The sequence below is a fragment of the Ovis aries genome, chromosome 5 (genome assembly GCF_016772045.2).
Source record: "Ovis aries strain OAR_USU_Benz2616 breed Rambouillet chromosome 5, ARS-UI_Ramb_v3.0, whole genome shotgun sequence".
Lineage (NCBI taxonomy): Eukaryota > Metazoa > Chordata > Mammalia > Artiodactyla > Bovidae > Ovis > Ovis aries.
This window is the reverse complement of record NC_056058.1, coordinates 58923119-58948038: the sequence shown is the minus strand read 5'-3', so window position 1 is coordinate 58948038 and position 24920 is coordinate 58923119. Positions and strand designations below refer to the sequence as shown.

At 50.7% G+C, this 24920-nt stretch overlaps 1 protein-coding gene across 3 annotated transcripts in view; it reads right to left on the bottom strand.

Moving 5' to 3' along the window:
* PPARGC1B (PPARG coactivator 1 beta) overlaps positions 1 to 24920 on the bottom strand; it is a 120947-nt gene that overhangs the window by 19362 nt on the left and 76665 nt on the right. For 2 of the 3 annotated variants that reach the window (XM_027970394.2, XM_060415906.1), the window contains exons 2-8: positions 16636 to 16809; positions 15307 to 15393; positions 9047 to 9259; positions 4986 to 5102; positions 1958 to 3086; positions 999 to 1035; positions 408 to 481 (exon numbers count right to left, since the gene is read on the bottom strand). In XM_027970394.2, the coding sequence (XP_027826195.1) occupies positions 408 to 481; positions 999 to 1035; positions 1958 to 3086; positions 4986 to 5102; positions 9047 to 9259; positions 15307 to 15393; positions 16636 to 16809 (1831 nt within the window). The remainder of the gene's footprint in view (positions 1 to 407; positions 482 to 998; positions 1036 to 1957; positions 3087 to 4985; positions 5103 to 9046; positions 9260 to 15306; positions 15394 to 16635; positions 16810 to 24920) is intronic. The other variant, XM_027970395.2, reaches the window with a different exon arrangement.

Genomic DNA, 24920 nt, shown 5'->3' with positions numbered 1-24920 from the left:
GGGTACACTTGCATCTTCTCAGGCCACACCCTGCCCCTCCCCATGCTGTCCCTTCCCCTATGCTCCCAGAGCTCTTGCAAGGTCTTTGGAACAAGCCCATATCAAACAATACTTGTCATGGTGCGAGTCTGTTTCCCACATAGGACTGCGGGCTGCTTCAGGGGAAGACACATGTCTCATGCGTCTCTCTCTCTCTTTTTGTTTTTTTTTACATCAGGTCATGTGCCAACTGTTGGCAGCCAAACAGCTGAGCCTGGGTCCTGACTCTCCTTATAACTCTCTCAATGGGAATCTCAAGATCCAGCGTAGCCTGTGCAGTGGTGGCAAGGAGGGCTTGTTGGGGTACCCCCTTAATCCCTGAAGTGCTTCTTCCCAAAGGGCACCTCCCCGTTGAGCCCCTAGCTTACCTGCCGTGCCACAGAGCTCTACCGTCAAGGTCTCCTCGAAGCTCTTCTTGCCAAAAGGAGGGTCACCAGCGGGGCTGGAGGACGGGAAGGAAAGACGCCAGTCAGTAGCAGGTTCCACCTCCCCGAGCACAACAGGAGGGCAAGGGCACACTGTGACAGATCCTGCTTCTGTAGCCCACAAAAATGAGGCCTGGGGAGAATCTGCAGGAGAATCACCATCCTGGCTGTCAGGGGAATTAAAAGCTATACAGCTTTTAGGAGACACAGGAGATATCTGAGGGAGGTGGAGACAGGACAATCATTGTCAGCCTTATTTTACAATGGAACAGCTGAGGCCCAGAGAGGAGGCACTTGCCCAAAGCCACAGCACTGTCAACTTCTCCCCATGAAATTCTCCATCTCCTTGGCCTGCAGAGACCAGCTTCTAAAACCAAACTGCCTATCAAGGAAACCCAGCTCCTGAGAACCCCACGTGGTAATGAGGACAGGGGTATGTAGGGACAGGATCAGGCTCAGGGGCCAATGAGCCACCCTACACCCAACCAGAAAAGGTCTTATGGAATAATAAGTCAGCAATTTCTAGAAATCTACCTTTGTGACAAGGCCAGCATGAGGCACCTGGGAGAATCTGAAAAGAAGAGAAAACAGAAATATAAGATTCTTCAACATGGCATTGCTAGAGAGGATGTTTCCCTCTGAAACGCATCGGTACCAAGCACAGCTTCTTTCAGGCATGTGACCCAAAATCCTCTGCCATTTTTAGGGACAAGCAGGAACAGCTCAAAACCTTCATTCCCCCAGACGCAGCAGACATTTACAGCGGGCGGGGCTCCTGCTTTCGCAGCGTTGATGGGTACTAGGGCGACCCCTTATGGCCAATCAGTATAGCGCGCGTGGTGAAGCATTCCAGCTTCCAAGGCCAGGATCTGTGGGCTCAGCCCCAAAGAGATGCAGGACTAACTAGTTGACTAACCATTAGACACCTCTGTGCCTTTGTTCCATGTCTTAAAACAGGAATTACAACAGCACCCACCACACAGTTTTCCTATGAGGATCAATGGGGATAATCTGTATTAAATCACAGACCAAGCCTGGCAGAGCAAGTGTAAAATAGATGACTGCTGTATTATTATCCTCACTCTTGTTACAATTTAAAATTCACCCTCATTGTGGAGCTGAATTTAGAGACTCACACCGTCCATCACATTGTTACCCAGGAAGTCTTCTTTAGAGGATTTATCACAATTTGTAATTAGTTTCCTTTCTTGCTCACTTTATGACTGCCCGTCTTCCCCACTGATACACAAGCCCCAAGAACGCAGGCATCTTGCTCCTTGTTCATTAAGGACGCCTGGCCCACGCATGATGAAAAACTCAGAGATGCTCAGGTAACTCCTGAAGGTCTGCCCAGCTAAGCCCATTATACAGGAAGGAAAGTTGAGAGCCAGAGAGGGAGAGGGGTTTGCCAACCCGGGGCTCCTGGCTCCAGTGCAGTGGGGTTAGCCACACCTCAGCCCCGCCCCCTCTCTTGGACCACCGACTCCGACTACCTCCGGAAGAGAGCCGAGGGCAACTGGGGTCCTCGTCTGTGTCCCCACACCCGCTCTCACAGGGGCTCTCCAGAGCTGGGATCTGGGGTCCCCGCAGGAGCGGCTGGTCTTGGCCACTGTCCTCATCCGTGGGGCTGCCAGGCTCCCCCTCCACGTCATAGGCTTCGGGGGCCAAGCGCGAGGGCAGAGGCCCCTGCGGCTCTGCAGGGACCATGGGCTCATCGGTGAACGTCAGCCAGGGGCCGAGCTCGGGGTTCAGTCTCCTGGAACGCCGCACAGGGCACACGGAGCTCTCCGGCTTCCTCCCCATCTTGGTCCACGGCAGGCCACGCCCTGGCCTTTTCCGGCCCCATTCCTCCTCGTCCTCTTCCTCTTTTTCTTCTTCTTCCTCCTCCTCTTCTTCCTCCTCTTTCTCCTCCGGCTGCATCCTGGCCGACCGGCTGACGTGCCCTTTCACCTGCAGCCGCAGTGGGCGCAGGCTGGGTCTGGGCCCTGAACTCTTGGGTGAAGGTGAGACCCTCACCTCTTCCACAGGGCCCGGGTGGCCGGCGGAAGCCTGGCTGTCCTTGGGCCGGGGCCGGGGAGTGAGGGAGGCATAGACAGGTGTGGCCAGGCGGTAGGGTTTGCTGACATCGCAGAGGACATCTTGAGCCAGAAGTTCCCTCAGGATGGAGAACTCGGTCCAGGCGGCTTTGGCAGGGAGCTGGGACCGAGGCCGGGGTCTGACCTGCTTGGCGGGGCTGCTGCTGGGCTGGGGAGCTGGCTCTGGGGCCTGTGCGGGCAGCTTCCTCTGTGGGAGGCAGTAGGTGTGCATGTAGCGGATGAGTTGCACCATGGCCTGCAGGTCCTCCTGGGAAGCCTGGGCGCTGGGGTCTGTCCTGCCCAGCGCTGGTGAGTCCCCGGGAGAGGCTGGAGCCAGCTGGGGGCTTGGGCAGTCCTCGCCCACCTCCTCATCCTCCTTGGTGGGGAGCCGGGGACTCAAGGATGGTGGTGGCTGCAGGCCTCTATCCGGGGAGAGGGCTTTAGCCCGGGGGCAGGATGGTGCCGAGGTGAGGTGTTTGTGTAGCTCCGTGCAGCTCCGGCTCTGAGAGTGCGGCGTGGGGGCCTTCCTGTCTTGGGGACCATCCATCTGGAGAGGGAAAGAGGCCAGAATGAGGAGGGAGACCTGCACGGCTTCTCCCTGCTGCCCACAACTGCACCACTGGCCAGGCCCAGCCTGTCTCTCCAGGATGATCACACCGGGTTTCATTGCTCCATCCCCAGCTTCCAGCACAGCACCCGGCACTTGGCAGCGCTCAGGGGATGAGAATGAAGGAACGGGCAGCCTCCTAACAGGGACCCCAGCTATGGATCCCGCCCTTTCCAGGTTTACCGCCAAAGCCCTGTTCTGACTACCCTGCTCCCCTGTGTGGAGCCCTCGGTGAGAGCACCAAGAAGTACATTAGTGGCTGCTTGGGGCAGAGCGTGGGAACAACGACTGACTGTAAATAGAGACACTGGGGATCTTCCTGGGAGGATGGAAATGTTCTAAAACTGGATTGTGGTCATGGCTGCACAACTCTGTAAGTTTATTAAAAATCACTGAATCATACTTTTAAAACAGGTGCCTTTTATGGTATGTAAGTGGCACCTTCATAAAGCTCTTTAAAAGAAAAAAAAAAAAATTCAGTAGCTTTCCAGTGCCCATGTAGTAAAGAGGAAGCCCCTGGCCAGGGGTGCTCTGCAACGTGGCCCCAGCCAACTGCCCTCTCCAGACTTATCTGCCTTCACTTGTCTACATAGGGGCTCCACCCCCAGAGCAACCGTCTCTCTGCTGAGGCCAGGCTGGCTGTCCTGCTGTCTCTCATGCCCCCTCCCGCAGCAATGCTTCCGAACCTCCCAGAGGGCAGGCTGGCTCACAGAGGGGCTTAGCTGCCTCCTCTTTGACAAAATGGAATATGAGGGATGGCCCTCTCTTTTGGGAGGCCAGCCAGGACAAGTAGGGAGGGAGCACAGGGAGAGGGTCCTCCCTCCTCCCCTTCCTTCGGGGAGACCAGGAGGGGACAGGCTCCTACACTGAACCACGACCTGAGAAAGATGCTTTCCTGAGTCTGCCTAGAGGGGTGGGACTGTCTGCAGCAGTACGTGTTAACAGTGTCTGGGAACAAGAGGAAGGGCTGGGTGCAGGCTCTGAGTAACAAGAGCACTGGGAAGTCACATTGGAAACCCCTCCTTGGAGGTCTCAGAAGATGGAGCCCAAGAAGGGAAAAGGATTTGGTTCCCTCCTGGGTGTTCATGATGGCGCTTTCAGCTCTCTGATGCGCCCCACTCCCAGGAGAAATTCAAACTCCTCTTTGTGGTCTCCATGGTACCAGCAAAGATATTATGCTGGCTTCTGTCACCTCATTAGAATAAGCTTCCTGAGGGCAGGCCACAGTCTCCTTGTCCCCGCTATAACTCAATCTAAGACTGCCTGGAACACTGAGGTTGAGTTGGCTTATTTTTTTTTTTAAATATTTATTTATTTGGCTGCGCTGGGTTTTAGTTGAGGCATACGGGATCTAGTTCCTTGACCAGATTGAATCTGGGCCCCCTGCACTGGGAGCGTGGACTCTTAGCCACTGGACCACCAGGGAAGTCCCTACAGTTGAAAATTTCCACACAGTGGAAAGTTCACATGTGACTGATAGTCACTCGTCGGTACCCACGGCTCCTCTGCGTCTATGGATTCAATGAACTCAGATCCTGCAGTACTGTAATGTTTACTACTGACAAAAATCCACGAAGAAGTGGCCCTGTGCCGTTCAGACCCATGTACTTCAAGGTCAACTGGACATGAAAAAGTCCAGGGCTCTTTCTAGAACCCCAGACTAGCCTAGGTTTCAAGTAGTGTCCAGCACATCAGCAACAAGGGTTGTGTGAGGAACAAAGAGCGGACTGTGAATGTATTGAACTTGATGGCCTCTAACAAGAGTGGAAGGGTACATCCCCTGCCCAGAGACCCTCCTGGAGGAGTCCTGGGTGGGTCTGGGGGCATGTGTAGACATACCTTGACACAAGGCCGCTGATTTCTGGACCTGAGGCCTGCCTGGCGCCATGCGGTCCCTTCCTTCTGGCCATCGGAGGTCGAGGTTGGGTAGGACGTGGCAAGAAGGAGTTTCTGCAGCTGTGGGAGGAGCAGATGGGAGAAGACAGGGCTGAGCTACAGCCAGAGACACAGGGAAGCACATCTTAGGGAGAAGCCCGGCCCGGAGCCAACCCCCCCAGGACTGACCACACTCTGACCCCATCATCATGGGAGCATGGAAGAACACAGGGAGGGCACTTACTGGCCTAGAATACATTAAGTACAGAAAGCAGGTTGCGTAGCAATGCCAAACAGACACAAGTATCCCAGTAAAATGTGAAGTCCTTTGCAGAGTGAATAACCCAAGAGAAATATCTATGATCTTCAGAAACCCAAACAGATCTCGAGTGATGTCTATCCATGCTACCATTGAAATGTGATGCACACACATGATTGGGACACTCTACGTACACTTGTAGTACACACACACACACACACACACACACACACACACAGAGTCTGGATGGTGAGGTCCCACGATGTTTCTTTGGTGTAGGATTTTAGCTGATTTTCCTTTGTTCTTTTTGTTTAATCATATTGTTTAGAAAATGGAGTCCTTACCTTAAACAAGTAATACCTGGAAATGGTGAAAAATACACATACCACAAATACTAATGGGCAGACAGTGCCTGTCCAAGGTCCCAGAGGCAACTGCTATTAACCACCTTCTTGAGACCCTTTCCTGAGGTGGGACTCAGAACTATACACACACACAGTACAGGAACGTATATATGCACACATCACCTCCAACCAAGCCAGCTATTTTCACACAAGTGGAAGCATCCTAAGCTGATGCTTGTCTGGCTTTTCTAATTTTTCTATAACAGTTGATAAGCTCTTCACACTTCTACACCCAGAGGAAAGGTGCTCAGTGTATTCCAGCCAACAAAGCAGGGAGCTGAGCACACCTGGGGGTTTTGCCAGTGATCCTACCACAGCCAAAGTTGAGAACAAGTCAGGAAGCACGAGCGGTTTCTATTGTAGCACTGAGTGTTTCCTCAGGAGACGTGACCCCCCAGGGGGATTGCCAAGGGCCCAGGAACCACAGAAAAGGCCACTCCCACTGCCCTAGGAGCTGGAGGAGCCACACGACCCTACCGAGACCCCAAACCAGCATGTGCATGTCCGTAATTCTCTGACACGCACAGTAAAAGATGGTCATACCAGAGCAAGGGACCTGGTTCTAACCCAGTTCAACCCAACTCACTGTGAGACCTTGGGTGAGTCCTTTTCTTTTCCTGGCCTTGCTTTCTCCAAGGTTGTGAGTGTGCATGGATGTGTGTGTGCATGTGTGTGTGTAAAACAGGAGCAGGCAGACTAAATAATTGGGTCTTTTTTGGTTCAGGGGTCCCTGTAAGAATATGAGAGAAGCTGCTAGCCTCAGAAAACACACACGTATGCAAAGGGCCATGGGTTCTGCAGGCGGACTCTCTGGGACCCAGGACTCCAGGTTAGGGATTAGCATAGATTCTCAGGGCCTTTCTGGAACCATGTTGGAATGCGGGGAGTCTAGATGGCAAGTCTGTTTCCTGTGTGCCTAGCATAGTGCCTGAAAGAGGAGTACAGCAAGGCATGAGAGGGAACAACCAACTGGTGACCAGCAGGGGTCGCTCTCTACCTCTCTACTCAGGTGTGGTCCCTCTGCAGAGCCCCATACAGAATTCCTAGTTACTACTACAACCATTACTACTGGGCTTCCCAGGTGGTGCAGTAGGAAAGAATCCACCTGGCATGCAGAAGACGCAAGAGACGTAGGTTTGATCCCTGGGCCGGGATGATCCCCTGGAGAAGGAAATGGCAACCCACTCCAGTATTCTTGCCTGGAAAACTCCGTGGACAGAGGTGCCTGGTGGGCTATATAGTCCATGGGGTCACAAAGAGTCAGACGTGACTGAGCGACTGAGCAGACACGCGCTCACACACACAAAGTATTACTACCACTAATACTGGCTTCCCTGGTGGCTCAGCTGGTGAAGAACCCGCCTGCAGTGCAGGAGACCTGGGTTCGATCTCTGGGTTGGGAAGATCTCCTGGAGAAGGGAATGGTTACCCACTCCAGTGTTCTGGCCTGGAAAATTCCATGGACTGTATAGTCCACGGGGTAGAAAAGAGTCGGGCATGACCAAGTGTCTTTCACTTTCACTTTTCACCTTTCACTACTATAACTACTACTAACACCATGGCCGATGGTTGTGACTATCATTTAGATAGCATTTATTGAGTTTCTTTGTACCAAGCAGTGTTCTAAGTGCTTTACGTGTACATATTATCTGCTGTACTCCTCCCAACCGCCTTTGAGATAAGCACTACTATTAACCCCACCTTACAGACCAGGAAGCTGAGTCAGAGAGAGGCACAAGAGTGGTGGGGCTGAGATTCAAACCCAAGAGGTCTGATTAAGGACACTGACCCTCATCAGCAGGAGCCAAAACGTGGGGCTGAACACACTCTTGAGTCTGGCATGCACAGGTGCTTATTAAATGTCCCACACTGCTTTGGGGAACATGACGTCAGCAGGAGAGAGGGAAAGCAGTCCTGGAGTAGGAATCAGAAGACCTGGGCTCTAGCCCTTGCTGGCACACCAACTGGTGTGGTCCTGTGATCCTGGGAGAGGCCCTCGCCTCACTGGGCCTCAGTTTCCCCAGGCGTGCACTTTACACTTTATGATCACCAAGGGCCTGTCCAGCTGTAACTCTCCACGACCAAAGACCCCTGCCACCTCCAACAGGCCCTGACTTTCCAGCTAAGTCTTGCCAGCCCTAGGAGTGCCAGTGATGAGGTAAGGAGCCCCAGACAGATGAGCTGGACTTCACAAGCCAGTACATCTGGGGTTCTGGCACCTTTAGCCTGAGAAAAGAGCAACTGCTTTTGGCAACTTCTGGAATCCCTTTGGAATCTGAAAAGGCTGAGACCTTCTCCCCAGAAACCTGCAATACCACGTGTACATTTCCACATTCCACGTTGATTCATGTAGCATTTAACTTTCACTGGTCAGAGTATGAACCGGTCCAGCCTCTTTGGAGGTCAGGCTGGAAGTACTTGTCTAAACTGAAAAACCACATACATTAAGACCCAGGAATTTCTTTTCTAGGAATGGATCCTCTTCCTCCTGGTGAAGGACACAGTCTAAAGCAATGGAACAATAAAGGAGTTGAAACGATGCATATATCCACCAACCAGAGGATTAGTTAAAGAGGTTATGGTACCTTCTTATGAGGGAACACTATGCAGCTGAAAAAAAGGATAAAACAGAGCTACCTCTGTTCATCTGAAAGTTTCCATGCCACACAATTCACTGAGAAAAGCAAGGTTTAGGCTGTGTGTAATGGAGGCTCCTTTTTGACGTTTAAAAAAAAAGTAGAAGAGCAAAGTCACACAACAGATCAGTAACCATGGTTACATCTGGGGAAAGAAAAAGCCATTATGAGATGGGTAAGGAGGTTATGCTTTTAACTCTCCACACTTCCTGCTTGCATTTTTCACTGTGTGTATATGTGTGAAAAAGTGAAAGTGAAAGTCAGTCGTTCAGTCATGTCCAACTCTTTGCAACCCCATGGGCTGTTGCCTGCCAGGCTCCTCTGTCTATGGGGATTCTCCAGGCAAGAATACTGGAGTGGGTTGCCATTCCCTTCCCTTCTCCAGGGGATCTTCTCGACCTAGGGATCGAACCCAGGCCTCCCATATTGCAGGCAGATTCTTTACCGTCTGAACCACCAAGGGTGTGTGGAAAATATTTGCACTTAATTTCAAGGTTTAACACACACTTAGGGTAAATCCATGGAATCCCAAAGGGCCTACAGAGTTGCAGGTTAAGCCCAGGGAGGCTACCCATCACCAGTCCAGGCTGTCTGCCCTGAACCCTTGCCGGTGATGCACAGAGATCCCTGCTGGACCTAGAGCTGGTTTCCCTGCACCCACCAGCCTACAACCACACACCCCATCTCAGGCCACCACCATCACTTCGGTTGGAAACAGATTCTCACCAGCGAGAGCTCGTCCACCTCAGGGGCTGAGGCAGGGGGCCCCTCCGGAGAGGGGCTGGGCGGCGCAGAGGAGGAGACGGGTGATGCAGAAGCACAGGAGGGTGTGTCTCCATCATCCAGGGCTGGCAAGGCAGCCAGACTCACATCCTCAGGCATGTCATCCAGGGTTTTGGTGAGCGCTGCCAGGAGGGCCTCATTCTCATTGTCGATTATCTGCAGTAAGCAGAGAGGCAGAGAGGGGACACGGTTAGCTAATGCCTTGGGCTCAGCGACTTTGGGTAGAAGTCTTCTCTGTACCTGCAGCTGCACCACCTCCGCCATCAGCCTTCCGCCAAACCTGCTCAGATCTTCCCAGTTTCCTTGGAAAGCAGATGCCCAAGAAATGTGCTACGGACTCTAAGAATCAGAGATTTTCGAGCAGGCAGCAGGTGGTAACAGAAAGGGCCTTGGCTTAGGGTCACATGCTTATCAGGGGACACCCATCCCTTCCTCCAAGGACAGTCACTTCATACCACAGCCTCCTGTGTCCAAACTCCTGGACAGAGTACTGAGGCTGGTCTATGCCACTGGCAGCCCCAGGTCAGCCCCTCTGACCCTGGGGCCCAGACAGCTGGTGGAAAGACTGGAAGCTTCAAGGTTCGTCCGTGACAGTGACGAGCAGAGCAACAGGACAGCTGCCATGCCCCGGTGGGCTCCCAGGGCCTGCAGCCTCATTCACTCATGGACGGGCAGGGCGGTTAGTGTGGTGGCTAGGAGCTTGGGATCTGGAGCTGGGGTGGATCCCAGATCTCACATTTACCAACTATAACAATAGGACCTACTTCATAAGGCTATCGTCAAGGACCGAGTAAATATATGTAAGATGCCTGTAAACCGTGCCTGGCACAGAACAAGCACTCCTCACTACCACCACCACCACCACCACGGTCGCTGCTGCGATGACTCTTGCTACAAGGATGGTGGTGGTGACAGCGAAGGCGACGACCGTGGTGGGGGTGATGGCGACGATGATGGCTGTGGCGGGGGCAATTCCTCCCCGCCTCTACCCCCATCTCCTATCACACATGTACTACTGCTCTGTGCCTGGCGATGACTGGAGACGGGTGATACAGCCTGGTAGCTCATGCAGTTTACCCCTCCAGTGGAGAAAAGAGTTAAACAAGGAAACAAAACTAGATCATTTCAGAGTGAGAAAGCCTGGGGAAAAAAAAATAAAAGGAAGCTGGGATGCAGAATAAGAATGCGGTAAAGATTTATAGGCTATTTACAGCAGTCAAAGAAGGCTGCTCTGAGCAGCTAATACTGAAACTCAGGCTTGAAAGATGAGAAGGTACCAGCCAGGCAAAGAGCTGAGGAAAGACGATTCCAGGCAGAGTGAAAGCCTAGTGCCAAGACCAGGGACAAAGAGTTTGGCTGATGAAAGAACTAGAAAGGCTTTGTAAACAGTGCCTCAGGTAAAGGCCACAATAACCCTTGTGGGGGTGGGGTCGTTGTTCAGTCGCTCAGTCATTTCCAACTCTTTGTGACCCCATGGACTGCAGCACACCAGGCTTCCCTGTTCTTCACCATCTCCCGGAGCTTGCTCAAACTTATGTCCATTGAGTCGGTGATGCCATCCAACCATTTCATCCTCTGTCGTTCCCTTCTCCTCCTGCCCTCAATCTTTCCCAGCATCACGGTCTTTTCTAAGGAGTCGACTCTTTGCATCACGTGGCCAAAGTACTGGAGCTTCAGCTTCAGCATCCGTCCTTCCAGTGAATATTCAGGATTGATTTCCTTTAGGATGGACTGGTTTGATCTCCTTGCAGTCCAACAGACTCTCAAGAATCTTCTTCAACACCACAGTTCAAAAGCATCAAGTCTTTGGTGCTCAGCCTTCTTTATGATCCAATTCACACATCCATACATTACTACTGGAAAAACCACAGCTTTGACTATGGACCTTTGTCAGCAAAAAGTCCACTATCATATTAGATGGTGACTGCAGCCATGAAATTAAAAGATGCTTGCTCCTTGGAAGAAAAGCTATGAAAAACCTAGATAGCATAAAAAAGGGGGGTTGGGGTACTACTCTAATTGCCATTTTGCATTTGAGGAAACTGAGCCCATGGAGGTTGACCAACATGCCCTGGGTACATTTAATTCATCCACACAGCAAATCCAGGGCAGAGACGGGCCTAACACAGAGCACAGCATGAACAGATGAACTAACAGGCTTCCTTCCCTGATGTCTCAGATCTCTGACACGAGGGTCAGCACGCACAATCCCAGCTCACCAGCCCTGCACGGAGATCACCCTGCCTCCAGGTGAGGCACTGAGCGTCCCACTCAGTAAAGCCCAGCTACTGGGCTTGTTCTGGCAAGAGGCCTGTCTGTCACATGATGTCTTAACCAGTGCTCTTTCCCATCCCAGGTCAAGCTGTTTATCCTTTCTTCAGGAAGTTCATCTGAAATACACATCCCATGACGGCCTTTTGGCTGCACTAAATCTGTTTCAGGCCTTGCAGCCAGAGAAGCAGCTGAGTAATTCAAAGGGGGACATGCGGAGAAGAGAACAAATGTGGTTGTGACTTTGCAAGACAGCTAAGAATAAAAGAGAGGTCAAAGGAAGGTTTCAGGTTAGCCTGACCCGGGCCCCCAGGATGGAGGTTCAAGGGCAGGTCCAGGAATTCCGGTTCAGGAATGCAACAGAGCTCAAGCAGCAGCCCCAATCCCCATCCACAGGCTGGCCCCCAAACCTGTGTTTCCAGAGCAATCTGTCCAGCCTGATGGGGAGTTAAGATCTTGGACATGGGGCTCAAGGACCACTCTTGGGGTTGACTGGGGGGCACTCTATCACTGACAGGGTGACCTTGGGTAAGTCATTTCCCGTTTCTAAGCCTTGAAGCTTTGGGGGAAGACCTGGTCCCCAGTCAGTTTTCCTCCATGGGTTACTAGGGAGGCCGGTCTGGAGGCAGCCACACAAGGGCTCAGTGAATTGTTCCTCAGCCTAGCTCAGTGCCTGGGGGGTGGGAGGCTCCAGGCAGATTTGATGAATGGAAGAATGAGTGAACCAAAAATGAACTCTGACCACTGGGGAGATTAGAGTCTCAAAGAACCCGTTCCAGAGGGAAGTGATTCACAAGTCATTCAGTGTCACTGGAAGGAAGGAGGGGTCCGGCTTTCACAGCCAGAGGAAAAAGGCCCAGAGATATTCTGAATTATCACAAGTATCAGAGCTGGAAGGGCCCCTGGGGGTCACACAGTGACCAGGGAAGTCAACCATGCAGCTTGCGTGCTCCTGGGTCCCATCCCTCATGCCCCCACCCAGTGTTCCTTTCATGCCCTTTCTTAACACAACCCTCCAGGGAACACTGTGGATCATCTGGGTTGGAACTCACATGGAAGCCTATTTGCCATTCTTTTTTGGGGTCGGGGGGATGAAAGTCCGGGAGAGACTTGTCAAGATCACACAGCAAGTTGGGAGGGGGATAGGGAGGATGGTCAAGGACTTACTAGGTACTCGGCATGGTGCTGAAATGAATACCAGATGGTAGAGACCGCCAAGGAGCCCCAGCAGGTTAGGCAAAAACAAAATGACTAACAGAAGGGCTTCCCGTTCTGTCCTCAGCCCTCCCTTAGCAGGGCCAGCTTGGAACAGCCAGGCGGGGTTGGGGGTCCTGACCCCGGCTGGGAAGAGAGTCCGACCCTGCCCTCAGCATGGTCCCACCAGCACCCCAGGATAATACATCACAGGGAGCCGGGCTGCCCCTCTCCTCTTCCCAGGCCCATTAGCTCAGCTCTCCCAGCTCTGCTTAGAAACGGAGTGCAAATTAATGGAGAGTTAATCAGCTGAGGAAGGGATATTAATAGGCTTGGCCCCACCCCCAATCTTCCTGAGCGCTCTGAGGCTGGAGAAGAAGGAACCTGCAAGAAACCAGAGGAAGCACCTTCACGCTGAGCACCTGGAGGGCCCCGAGGGAAAGACAACAGAACAGAGTTCAGGCTCCCAGGGCCAGAAGAACACTCAGGGATTGCCCCCATTCACTGGGGTGCAGGAAACCCAGGAAGTCAGTTTCCCTTCCTTTTTTCTGGGGGTCTAAAAGGACCCAGTGGCTCTCTCTCTATAACAGAGTAAGGACCGCTGATCTAATCTGTGCTCTTTCCTCATTTCTCACCCAAGGAAACTGAGGCCCAACAAGGAGGAGCTACTAGCCCAAGGCCACACAGCACATGGTGACAAAACCAAACGCCTGCCTCCGCCAGAAATATTCACTAAGTTTAGCCTACTGTGGCCCTGGCCCCAGCACTCTGGGCACACAAACAGAAGGCACTGTCCCTGCCTCCAGGGCAGTTGTCAGCTCTTGTAAGGATAGCTGTTCTCCACTCTCCCGGTCTGTTTCCATAGCAATGGTGCCACCTGACTTGTGAGAACACGGCTCTGACTCAAGGCAGCATGCCTACACGACTGCCACTGGTCAAATGAGGACTCTGTCCCAGTCAGTGGCGGGGGCGTATTAGAACCTCTGGGCTCTGAATTCCAGCTCAAGGACTCTGGAATGGGTCATGTCTGGTCCTTGGCAAGAAAGAAAACATTGCAATCAGTTTCTTCATTCAACACCTATGACCAGCTCTTTTCAATTCAATGTGCAATGGCCTCACAGAAGAACAAAATACTGCTTGCCCTCAAGAAGCTTGAATTCTGAAGGTCACATGCATGCACAGGATGGGAGCCCAGAGAGGAAGTGACTGACCACCTGCCTTAGGAAGAGCTAACGTGAGAGCTGGGTGTTGAAGGATGTGTTTCATAGAAATGTTTTTTAAGCCCAAAGAAAGTGCTGGTCTCTGTGCACAGCCTGGGAGCATGACAATTTACAGTGCTGTATCAGCCCCCAAGCTCCAGGGTGGGGAGGGGACCAGGGAGGAATCAGGCACTGATCATGTAAGCACCCTCGCAGAGAGGCACCAGGGTGTGATGGGTGGCGCAGGTCATGGAATGCAGGGCATGAAGGGGAGAGAGGCAGGGTATGCAGAGTTCCACCACAGTCCTGACCATCTCCGAAGATTCTTCTGCCTTCCTTGCTGTGCAAAGAGCCCAAAGGCCACACCAGGCTGACTTGTGTCTGAGGCCATTTCATGCACATAGTAGGCTCCTGGCAGGAGCTTACTAGTGGGTCTGGCCAGTCTCTGAGTAGGTGGGGCCTGTATAGTTTAGGTGGGGATGGTCTTTAAGTTGCTAAGCGATAGTCACTGAGTTGTGTCCAACTCTTTGTGACCCCATGGACCATAACAGTCCATGAATTCTCCAGGCCAGAATAATTGCGTGGGTAGCCTTTCCCTTCTCCCAGGAAGATGATCTTCCCGACCCAGGAATTGAACCAGGGTCTTCTGCATTGCAGGTGGATTCTTTACCAACTGAGCTATCAAGGATGGTCTTTAGGCAGCATCCAAATCCCTCTTGCCATCAGTTCTCTATAACCTGAAAGTGTTTCCTGGAAGTTGGCTCCACTCTGAGGGAGGGAATAGCAGAGCGCAGTTTACCCCATTGTTGTGAGAAAGAATAGAGGCCCTGGAAGGAGCCAGAACCAGAGCCCTGTCCTGCTGATCCTCATACAACAGCGAGGGGGTTGGGTTCCTGCATTAGAGTAAACACACTGACCCTTCCTAACTGTGTGGCCTTAGGCAAGTTACTTAACCTCTCTAAGCATCACTTTTCTAATCTGTAAAATGGGTTACTTATAATTTTTTTACTGATAGGTTAGAATAATCTTGGGGAAAATCTAACTCCTTCCCTGGTGGCTCAGATGGTAAAGAATTTGCTTACAATGCAAGAGTCCCAGATTCTATTCCTGGGTCAAGAAGTTCCCATGGAGAAGGGTATGGCAACCCACTCTAGTATTCTTGCCTGGAGAATTTGATGGACAGAGGTGGGTTATAGACAACGGGGTTGCAAAGAGTCAGACACCTGAGCGGCTATCGCTTTCACTAATACGACCCAGAAGAGCATGCATAATCTGGCCCCTGCCTGGCCCATCCCCACGCCCCATTTCCTGACACTTTCCCTTTAGCTACTTCCCTCCAGCTCTTCGGTTCCCCAACACAGCAAGCCTTCCTGCTTCCTGGCTCTGGGATCATCATGAGGCTCCTTTGTCCTCCTTCAGCGGAAGCATCTCCTCCTAGAAAGCACCTTCCTGACCACTCAGTTTCTTCAGACGCTCCTCATTCCAGGTTTATTCTTACTGTGCCATGTCCCTAGTGACCACTGTTTGTCTATATGTTACCTGATCTAGGGTCAGTCTTCCCTCTAGACCGTAGAGTCCACTGTTGAATGCAGTGTCTGACACACATAGGGAGCTCCATAAACATTTCTAGAAGGAATGATACAATTTGTCAGGAGAATTATTTGAGATGATGCTCTTGGCACACTGACTTGGCACATGGTATGTTATTATTGTTGTTATTGTTATCGCTATTATTATTATTATATTGTCAGACAGGCACAGGGAGATACGCATTCTTCCTTCAGTGTTTATAGAGGAGCATATTTCAAGGGAAGAATAATAACTCCAAATGTACTCATCACCCAGTTTCAACTTGGCCAATCTTATTTCACCTATTACTCTCCATGCTGCACACTCACACATGCAAATGCAGGCAGGGATTGCTTTATTCTGAAGCAAATCCCAGACATCACATTATCCCACATTAGAGGCCTTCTTAAAGGAAACATGCCTCCAAGACTGTGGGGCTCACAGGGGAAGAGGCATAGATATGAACTGCAGGTCCTGGCATTGTTTCTTCTTAAAGACCCTCTCTGGGAAGGGGGGAGGGAGGCTCAAGAAGGAGAGAATATATATATAATTATGACTGATTTGCTTTGTTGTACAGCAGAAATCAATATAACACGGTAAAGCAACTATCCTCCAATTAAAAAAAATTTTTTTAATAAAAATAAAGAAAAAATAAATAAAGAACCTCTAGGTACCAATGGAAATATGGAGATAAATACACTCCTGTCTGAGAGTTGTTAATAAAATTAAGTGAGTGAATATACACACACAGGGACAGTCCTGCCACAGAGAATGGGAGTCAGTCCCATTATGGTGTCAGCCATTATGGCGTCAGCATGGTTATAAAGCTCTGCTTAGGAGGCAGGCAAACTGGGTTTCAATCTAGTTCAGCTACTGACAAGATAAATCACCCTAGGCATGTAGCTAATCTTCTCCAAGCCTCAGTTTCCTCATCTGTAAAATGGGGAGATAATCTCACTTGCTTCACAGAGTGGGAATGAGAGTTCAGTGCGATCATTCAAGGAAGGGAGGAACTCGCTCTGGCTCACAGAGAGACTCAGTTCTGACTCGGGGCATGGAGAAAGTAGCTCTTCCCAGTCCCCACTTCCCAGAGGCGATAACACTGCCTCTGAGAGGGCGAGAGCTGCCCAAGACCAAGTGCAGGCCCAGGACAACAGACAGGGTCCCAGTAGCTGCAGTGGGTGAAGAGACTTCTTTGCGTGTGCAAGTGGAGAAGAAGGTGACTCAGGGCAGAGCCAGGCTTTCAGGGGCAGAGAGAGGCACGGCGAGGCAGACGGTGGTGAGGCTCGGAGGGCGTACCTGGAAGAGCTCCAAGTCATCAGGGCTGTAGTCGCTGGGGTCAGCTTCGGAGTTCTCTGGGCACCACTGCAGCTCCTCAAAGCAGGTGGCTGAGTCAAAGTCGTTGGCATCCAGCTGGGAGAGGTCGAGCTCGGGAAAGTCAGCGCAGAGTGGTTCCTCCCCAGATCCCCCACCCTGAGGAGACAGGTAGAAAGGAGTGGGTCAGAGCTGAGCCTGGCTAGACCCAAGAAGGGACCCTCCTACTTAGCATGCTGCCAGTCTGAACCCTTGGCTACCTTTGTCTAGGGCCTGATTTTGCCAAGTGACCAAGAAAGGAAAAGATCTACCTCGTCCTCTTGCAGCTGTTGAACCTACCAGGAAGTAGGTCAGGCTGTAGCATTACAAATGCCCCTGCCTGCTATATCTTCCCTTCTCCTCCACACTCCTATACACCCCTCAAAGCTCTGCCCACATAGGACCTCTTTTCTCTTCCCAGAAATGTTTGGTTGAAAACTTGATTGCAACCTGTAAATAGAGACCTACTCCTTTCTATAACTGTTCCCATTTGAAAGGGGATTTCTAGAAGGCAACAATCCTTCTATATGAATAATGAAACAACAAAAAGCAAGAACCGACATCATTGAGTGATTGCTGCATTCTAGAAAAACAATCACCCAGGTTCCCAGAAATAACTATCATGTCTAAAAGGGTAGAAGATCACCCATCAGCAGACAATAGGTAAGTAAAACTATAACCATTTATATCATGGAATATTACAGTGCTGTTGAAAAGAATGAGGGTATTATGTATGATAATATCATACATACATATCATGTTAAATCTAAACTGCAGAACATCGGCAGGTAGAATACTATCCCACATGTGTAAAAAGAATGAGACAGACTCAAGCCACACACTGTTCATGATAATATATATGAGACTACAGCGCCAATACATAGGAGGTCTAGAAGGCCATTAAGGGGTGGGTGGGATAGAAGACAGTCAGGAAGGACCCGGTGCCAGCACTGACTAACCCGGTGCTTCTCAGAGTGTGGTTCCAGGACACCTGGGAACCTGATGGAAACAGTGCAGATTCTCAGCCTAACCCAGAAGATAGACCCAGAAAGCCATCACTTTCTCACTCTGGCCTCCCAGGTTTAATAGTTACCAAGGGACTTCCCTGGGGATCCAGTGGGTAAGACTCCAGCTTCCAATGCAAGGAATTAAGATCCTGCATGCCACTGGGAGCAACCAAGAAATTTAAAAATTAAATTAAAAAAAAAAGTTACCAATAGAAGGGTGCCTTGCAGATTCAGAAACAGCCTGAGTTGGGGGAGGCTGACACAGAAACAGGATACCACAGACACTGGGGTCCAGCATCTATGAATCACAATCCCCATGTACCCGCTGTGATACCCTGGGCAAGTCCCTTCACCTCTTTGAAGCTCAACTATCTCATCTGTAAAATGGGACAATAACACCTGCCTCATACAGTTAATATTAAATGAGGCAATGCTATAACTTGGCTTGGTAAGTGCTCAATAAAAGGCAGCAGGCAGGAATGGTGACAAATTTTCAAAAATAATATAAAACAGCAGAGTTTCATGGCAGGCAGAAATGGGTGGAACTTCCTTTGAGAACAGAAAGAGGCCTGCGTGACACTGAAGAGAAATAGGTTTTATCCAGGCCTTTTCCTTAATTGTTACCACTTACTAGGCCTCATAAATTATGAATAAATGTATATTATTAGCTCAACTTGACACAGGAAAAAGGCTTTTATCTGAATTTGGGTCAAATGTCTTAATTGGCATTTTGCAAGAATCCTGTACACCCAGGCAGCAGCAAGTCTGGTTCTTGCAAGCAGCCAGTCCCTGCTTTCAGGCCAGGTAGCACATGCCCAGAGAGAGCAACTCCAGGGCACTCCCAACCATGCCTGCCCTCTATCTGCCCGGCCTTCCTCCAAGCCACATGTGTTCAGCACTCATGGGAACTAAGCCCTGTGTCACTCAGAGAGGATTCTCAGCCGCCCCCTGGGGCTGCCTCCTCCTCCCCTACTGAGTTGGCTCATGGGGGTACAGTGTTCTTGCCTATTCTAAACAGACATTTGGTTTGTTTCCAGTTTTTGGCTGTGATGAACAAGCCTACAGTACTTGTGTACAAGGCTTTGCATGATAAAGACTCACATATCATACGATTTTCTCTCTCTTGGGTGAATATCTAGGAGTGGAACTGCTTGCTCATATGGTAAGTGTCTGTGCATGCCTGCTCAGTTGTGTATGACTCTTTGCAACCGTATGGACTACAGCCCGCCAGGCTCCTCATCCGTGGAATTCTCCAGGCAAGAGTACTGGAGTGGGTTGCTATTCCCTTCTCCAAAGCATTGGTGAACCTTGATAAAAGCTACCTGAAAAACTGCTTTGGCAGTGCACACTCCCATAGGCTGTATGGAAGTTCCTATTGTTCCAGGCCCTCACTAGCACTTGGTTTTGTCAGTATTTAAATGAGCCATGCATGATAGCGGGGCCTGCAAACATTATATTAAATGCTACTATGAGACAGGCCCTGTGATGTTTAAGACTCCATGTGTTCCTTTATGATTTGCCATCTCAGTGGGAAAAGAAAATGCATACATATTTCATTACAGATTGTGTTAGTGCCACAACGGAAACAAACCAGGTGCAAGGATGGAGGACAAGAGAGGGAGGGGAATCTACTTAGATGGGGTTGACCAAAGGCTTCCTGGAGAAGCCAACGTCTGGTTTGAGACATGAAGGAGGAGCCAGGCAGTTGAAGATGTGGAGAAGGTTTCAGGCAGAGATCCAGGTGGGGACCAAGCCTAGAGTGTTGGGCCTTGCCCACAGGCCAGTGAGGCTGCAGCTCAGCCCTGGAGTAGGCGGAGGGAGAGGATGCCTTCAGAGAGGCAGAGGAGGCCAGCTCAGGTAGGAACTCGATGGACTGGGGTCTGATGCCAAGTGTGATGAGGGTGGAGGCACTAGTGGTAAAGAACCTGCCTGCCAATGCAGGTGACAGGAGAGACGCGGGGGTTCGATCCCAGGGTTGGGAAGACATCCTGGAGGAGGGCATGGCAACCCACTCCAGTATTCTTGCCTGGAGAATCCCCATGGACAGAGGAGCCTGGGGGGCTACAGCCCATAGCGTTGCAAAGAGTCGGACACAACTGAGGCGACTTAGCACACAAGCATGCAAATGGTGGGGGTGGGGCCAGTGTAGAAGCAAGCAGATGGGGTAGGCTGACTAGCATCCAGTAGAGACTCAGGCGGGAGCGCTGGGAAGACCGAGGCCCTCCACTGAGGGCCTGTGGAGCAGGAGGAAAGGCCAAAAGCAGAGACACAAAGATGCTGGGCAACTGGCAGCTCCCTGGCCAGCAAAGCCCCCACCTGTAAGCTCTCTGGGGAGCTCTTTCTTTACATATTCCAGAATCAGCCCATCCTAGTAACTCAGAGCAGCCACCTCTGTAAGACTTGCCTCTTGAATCTTATAAACAACTTTTAAATCGGAGTTCCAGAATTCCAGATCAGCAAGGAACAGCTGCCCCAAGAGGTTGTCCATGCAGGTCTTTGTGGACAATTCAGGAGACCCCTTTCAGAACCAGATACGATATCTGTGCACAATGCATGTGTGTGCAAGGAATTCAGACTGAACCTCTGAACCTCTTAGCCTTTCGTAGACACAGCTAAGAACTTCTGACTTGCCTTCACTTGGCAAATATGGAAACTGAGGTCCAAGGAGGATAATGGATTAGCTCAGGGCCATCCAATGAGTATCCTTCCTATGAAAGCCATACCACTGCCTTTACAAAATGCCATCAAGTGGCCATGACCACTGCACTTATTGATTTACAGAGCAGCTCGACACACTCAAAGTGTACCTAGAACATAAAATAAAGAAATCTCAGCTTCGCGGCCTTGTCGATTAGGGCTGAGGCCACTCTCTGGCTAAAAACCATTAAGCGTTGCATTAATAGTGATTTCTCTGGCCCTCTCCTTATTTAGAGAGGCTTTTGGAGGGGTGCCTCAGGTGACTAAAGGGCCTCTAAACCGGCTGGCTCCTGTAGGCCCCACCCACAGAATGGTGGGGGCAGGGGCGTCAGAGCACAGTCTAGGCCACTATGACTGAGTGCTTTCTATACACCGTGGGTCAGGCCAAGTGCTTCATCTGCATTCTCTCACTGGATTCCTCTAACAACACTGCAGGGCAGGCGTCACTGACCCCTTGTTACCACTAACCAGGAAACTCGGAGATCCCGTCCCCTGTATTGGCCTGCCAGGGCTGCCGTAAGACAGCACCACAAACTGCGTGGCTCAAACAACAGAAATATTTTGCCTCCGCGTTCTGGAGGCCGGAAGCCTGAGATCAACATGCTGGCAGGGGTGGTGCCTTCCGAGGCCTCTCTTGTTGGCAAGTGGATTGCGTCTTCTCCCTGTGTCTCTTTTCCCATCATCTTCCTCCTACACATGCCAGGCTCTGTGTCCAAATTTCCCTAGATTGGGCCCACCCTGATGACCTCATTTTAACTCAATGACCTCTGTACTAGAGACCCTATCTCCAGATAAGGTCACATTTTGAGGTAATGGGGATTAGGAGGCCAACATATCTTCGAATGGAAGATGCAGTTCAACCCTTAGCACCCAGGGTCCCAGAAATGTAAAGCTGAGATTCCAATCCTGGGTCTCCTGGCTCCCTACACAGCCTGTGCCATGGTCTGAGAGCCTGCTTCTGAGGGTGAGAAGGAACTTTTAAAACCATTTCCTGCCATTTATGGGCCTTCCTGGTGGCACAGTGGTAAAGAATCCTCCTACCAATGCAGGAGCCACAGGAGACGCAGGTTCGATCCCTGGCTCAGGAAGTTCCCCTGGAGGAGGAAACGGCAATCCACTCCAGTACTCTTGCCTGGAGAATCCCATGGACAGAGGAGTCTGGCAGGCTACAGTCCTTAGGGTTGCAAAGAGTCGGACACGACTGAGCAGCTAAGCACACATGCATGCATCCCCATTCATGGAGGGGGGACAGAGCTTTGGGAAAAGTCTGAGAAAGACCCAAGTCACAGGGTGAGTTTGCAGCTGAGCAGGGACAGGCCTGGGGCCACGCATGCTGCGTTGTGCACTGGCCCCAGGCACACAGCCCCCTGTGGTCCCCACCACAAGTCTGCCTACACCACTGCGGCAGGAACACCTCCGGCTGCCGCATCATCTGCACCCATTCCTCCAGCAACATCACACCCCGTATCTAAGCAGGCTATGGCTGCCCGGGAGATAAACATCCCTGGCAGTGGATTAATTGTGCTTCGTCCAGGTTCACATAAGTGCCTTCATTGGAAGCTTGTGCATCTTGTTGGAAATCGATTCCCTGTTTAAGAAAGAATGCCTCTGCAGGAAAAATTGGTGGCTCCACTTTCCAGACTACAATCAGCAAATCGCCTAGCTTAGCACGCCTGGCCCAGAGCACATTCTCAGTTATACCTGGTGGAAGGAAGCAGGAGAGGGGGAGGGGCAGGTGCCCTGACAGAACCTGGGTGCTGGGCCTGCCCGCAGTCACCATGCATCCTTCAGTGGGTCACCTCCTCTCTTGAGTTCTCACTGCCCCCTCTGGAAAAGAGAATATCAAACACACAGACCCTATGGACCCATCGTGCTCAAGCAGTTGATACAATTTTGTACTTATCTAGTTTCTGTGATCCACATAGACTTTGAGATGAAGGCAGAATAAATAAACGAAAGTTATGGAGGGGGAAACAAAGGTACAAGGAAGGTCTGTATTAACATGGAAAGAGGCCCAGACAAGAAGGACAAAGGGCTAAGCCTGGCTTGGTTGCTAACACTCATCCTTTGAGGTCAGGACCTATATTTTGTAGCCTCAGTTTCTATCAACAATATGGGGATAATAAAAAAATTCTACTTCACAATGTCCTTACAAAGACAAAACAACACAGGTCAGACTCAGGTCTGCCATGTGTCAGATACCCAGTGAAAGGTGGTCACAGATATAGCACTTACAGTTGACATTCAAGTGACATCCACAGCTATAACCTCATCGATACCTTCCCAAGAGGCAGGAAGGTAGGCAGTGGTCAACGTTCTCACTGCACTGATGGGGAGAGCAGGGCCTCTCAGAGGGTCAGTGCTTCAAGAACTTGTCTCCTGACCCATCCCCTCAGTCCTAAACCTGCTGACGCCCTCAACCCTATCTTCCTTCAGTTTGCACCAGCCCCCGACTCCAGTGTTACCACGGCTCGTGGTTTCCCTTGGAGGATGGTCTTGCCCTAACAGACAGACCACACTGGCTCTCTCTGGGCCTCACACACTTCTTGACCGCCATCCTGGATGCCCTAAGCACTGCCCTACTGCCCGCTTGGAGCCTCCTTCACTGACAAAGTTGTATTTGATGGTCTCAGGCTTTAAATGATTGGGCATGAGATCTATTAGGGGTGCAGGTATCTAGCACTGGGCTCACCTTTCCTGCCTCCCTAACCATGGCAGACACCACCAATCAAACACGGCTCTGCTTCCCAATGAGCCCCAAGCATTTGCAACAAGGAGGCTTCATGGCCACTGCTAACCCATTAGACCCAGCCTGGTCTAGACCTATGAGCCTACGCCTCTATTTGCCTTCTAGGAAGGGAGGGAAGTAAGTATGCATGAAGTCCCCACAGAGTCATTTCACTTTAAAGATGTTTTCCTTTTTCTCCTCCCACCTCTGCTATTTGGCTGGCCTCCCACCCATTCCCCTTCCTAATGTGGCAGCCCACCGATATTCCTTGGGGACATCATCCCTCCTCCCAACCCAGTCGGTCCAGGTGAGTATAGTCTGGCCAGTTTAAAGGGTTTCATCCAGTGATGACGGCAACTGGTTCACAGCAGTGGTTCAGGGTGACTACCAGGAATGCACTGGAGCATTTGGATAAGGGTGCCCAGCTGCTTGAATGTATTTCTGGAGACACTGAGAGACATTTTTGCTTCTGCCTGAGAATGAAGCCAGCACAAGGAATGCAGAGTCAAGAAGCAAAGAGAGATGTATTCCTGAGAAAACAGTGTAAACACTTGGATCCAGCTGTGCCTGAAGCCAGTCTAGTCCCTGTTTTTCACAAATATGTGAGTAAATAAGTTCCCTCTCCAGATTAGGTGCCAGCTGGAGTTTATCATCTATCAATGAAAAAGTTATAATTGATTCATCTCTCTTACAACCAAAAGAAAAAATCTAATCTTCCCACTGTCTTCCAAATTAGTACAAAACTCCTAAAGATGCTTCCAGGAGAATAGTAGGAAAAGTAATTGATTTTTAGACCACAAAGAAATACTACCAGCCTCCTCTGAAATAAGACTCAGGAGTCATAGACACAAAATTAAGCTCCAGGAAGAATAAGTAGAAAATGCAGGAGCTCTGAGCCAGCCTAAAAGCAAAAAATATTCTGAGCTTAAAGATAAATCAGACCATTGAAAGGATCTTTTACCTAGACACTCAAGGCTAAGTGTCTCAAAACATCATGGAGGCCCTTTCCACGCAAAAGCATCAGTCCCAGGCCTGCCAAGCGCAAACTCAGTGATGTTCAGCCCTTTTCAACCAGGTCCCAACCCCCAGCCACACAGCTGCTCACTCAAGGCTTAGAGTAAGGTGATTTGATGGAAGATCACTAGATCTGGTGGGAGTGGGTCCTCCAACAGAGAGCAAAACAGGTCCAGGGCTCAGAACTGGCTACAAGGTCAGGCCAGACCCAGACAACCAGAGAGGATGATAACTTAGTTACCAGTGACCTTGAGAAAGCAGCTCTGATTGGTAGACAGGTGAACAGGATGGAGGAGGTGGGGTCCCTGATATTTCAAGCACCAATCGGCCCTGGGTCAGTCACCTTAGGACATAAGGGAGCAGTCAGCTTGGAGCTCCTCAAAGTTTTCATCATTTTGGGCAGTCTTCTGTTACTTGCCATCAAACCTAATCCTAATCAGGCCTTGTCAGGCCTCTGGTACAACAGACACTTCCCTAAGCAACAGGCCAGGTTAATACACACTCTTCATCCCCTCCTGTAACAACACACATTACTAAGGCCCACAGTGCCCCAGTGTCTCAGAGACAACCCTCCAGGTCATCTACACACCTGTCTCCAGTGGCTGGGTGATTTGTTTAATGTCGGTTGTGTTTTCTCCCAAACACAATTATAATTACAGACTTTTTTGTTTTCGCCGGCCCATGGGGCATGTGGGATCCTAGTTCCCAGTCCAGGGACCAAACCCGTGCCCTCTGCAGTGGAAGTGCAGAGTCCTAACCACTGGACCACCAGGGAATTTCAATCA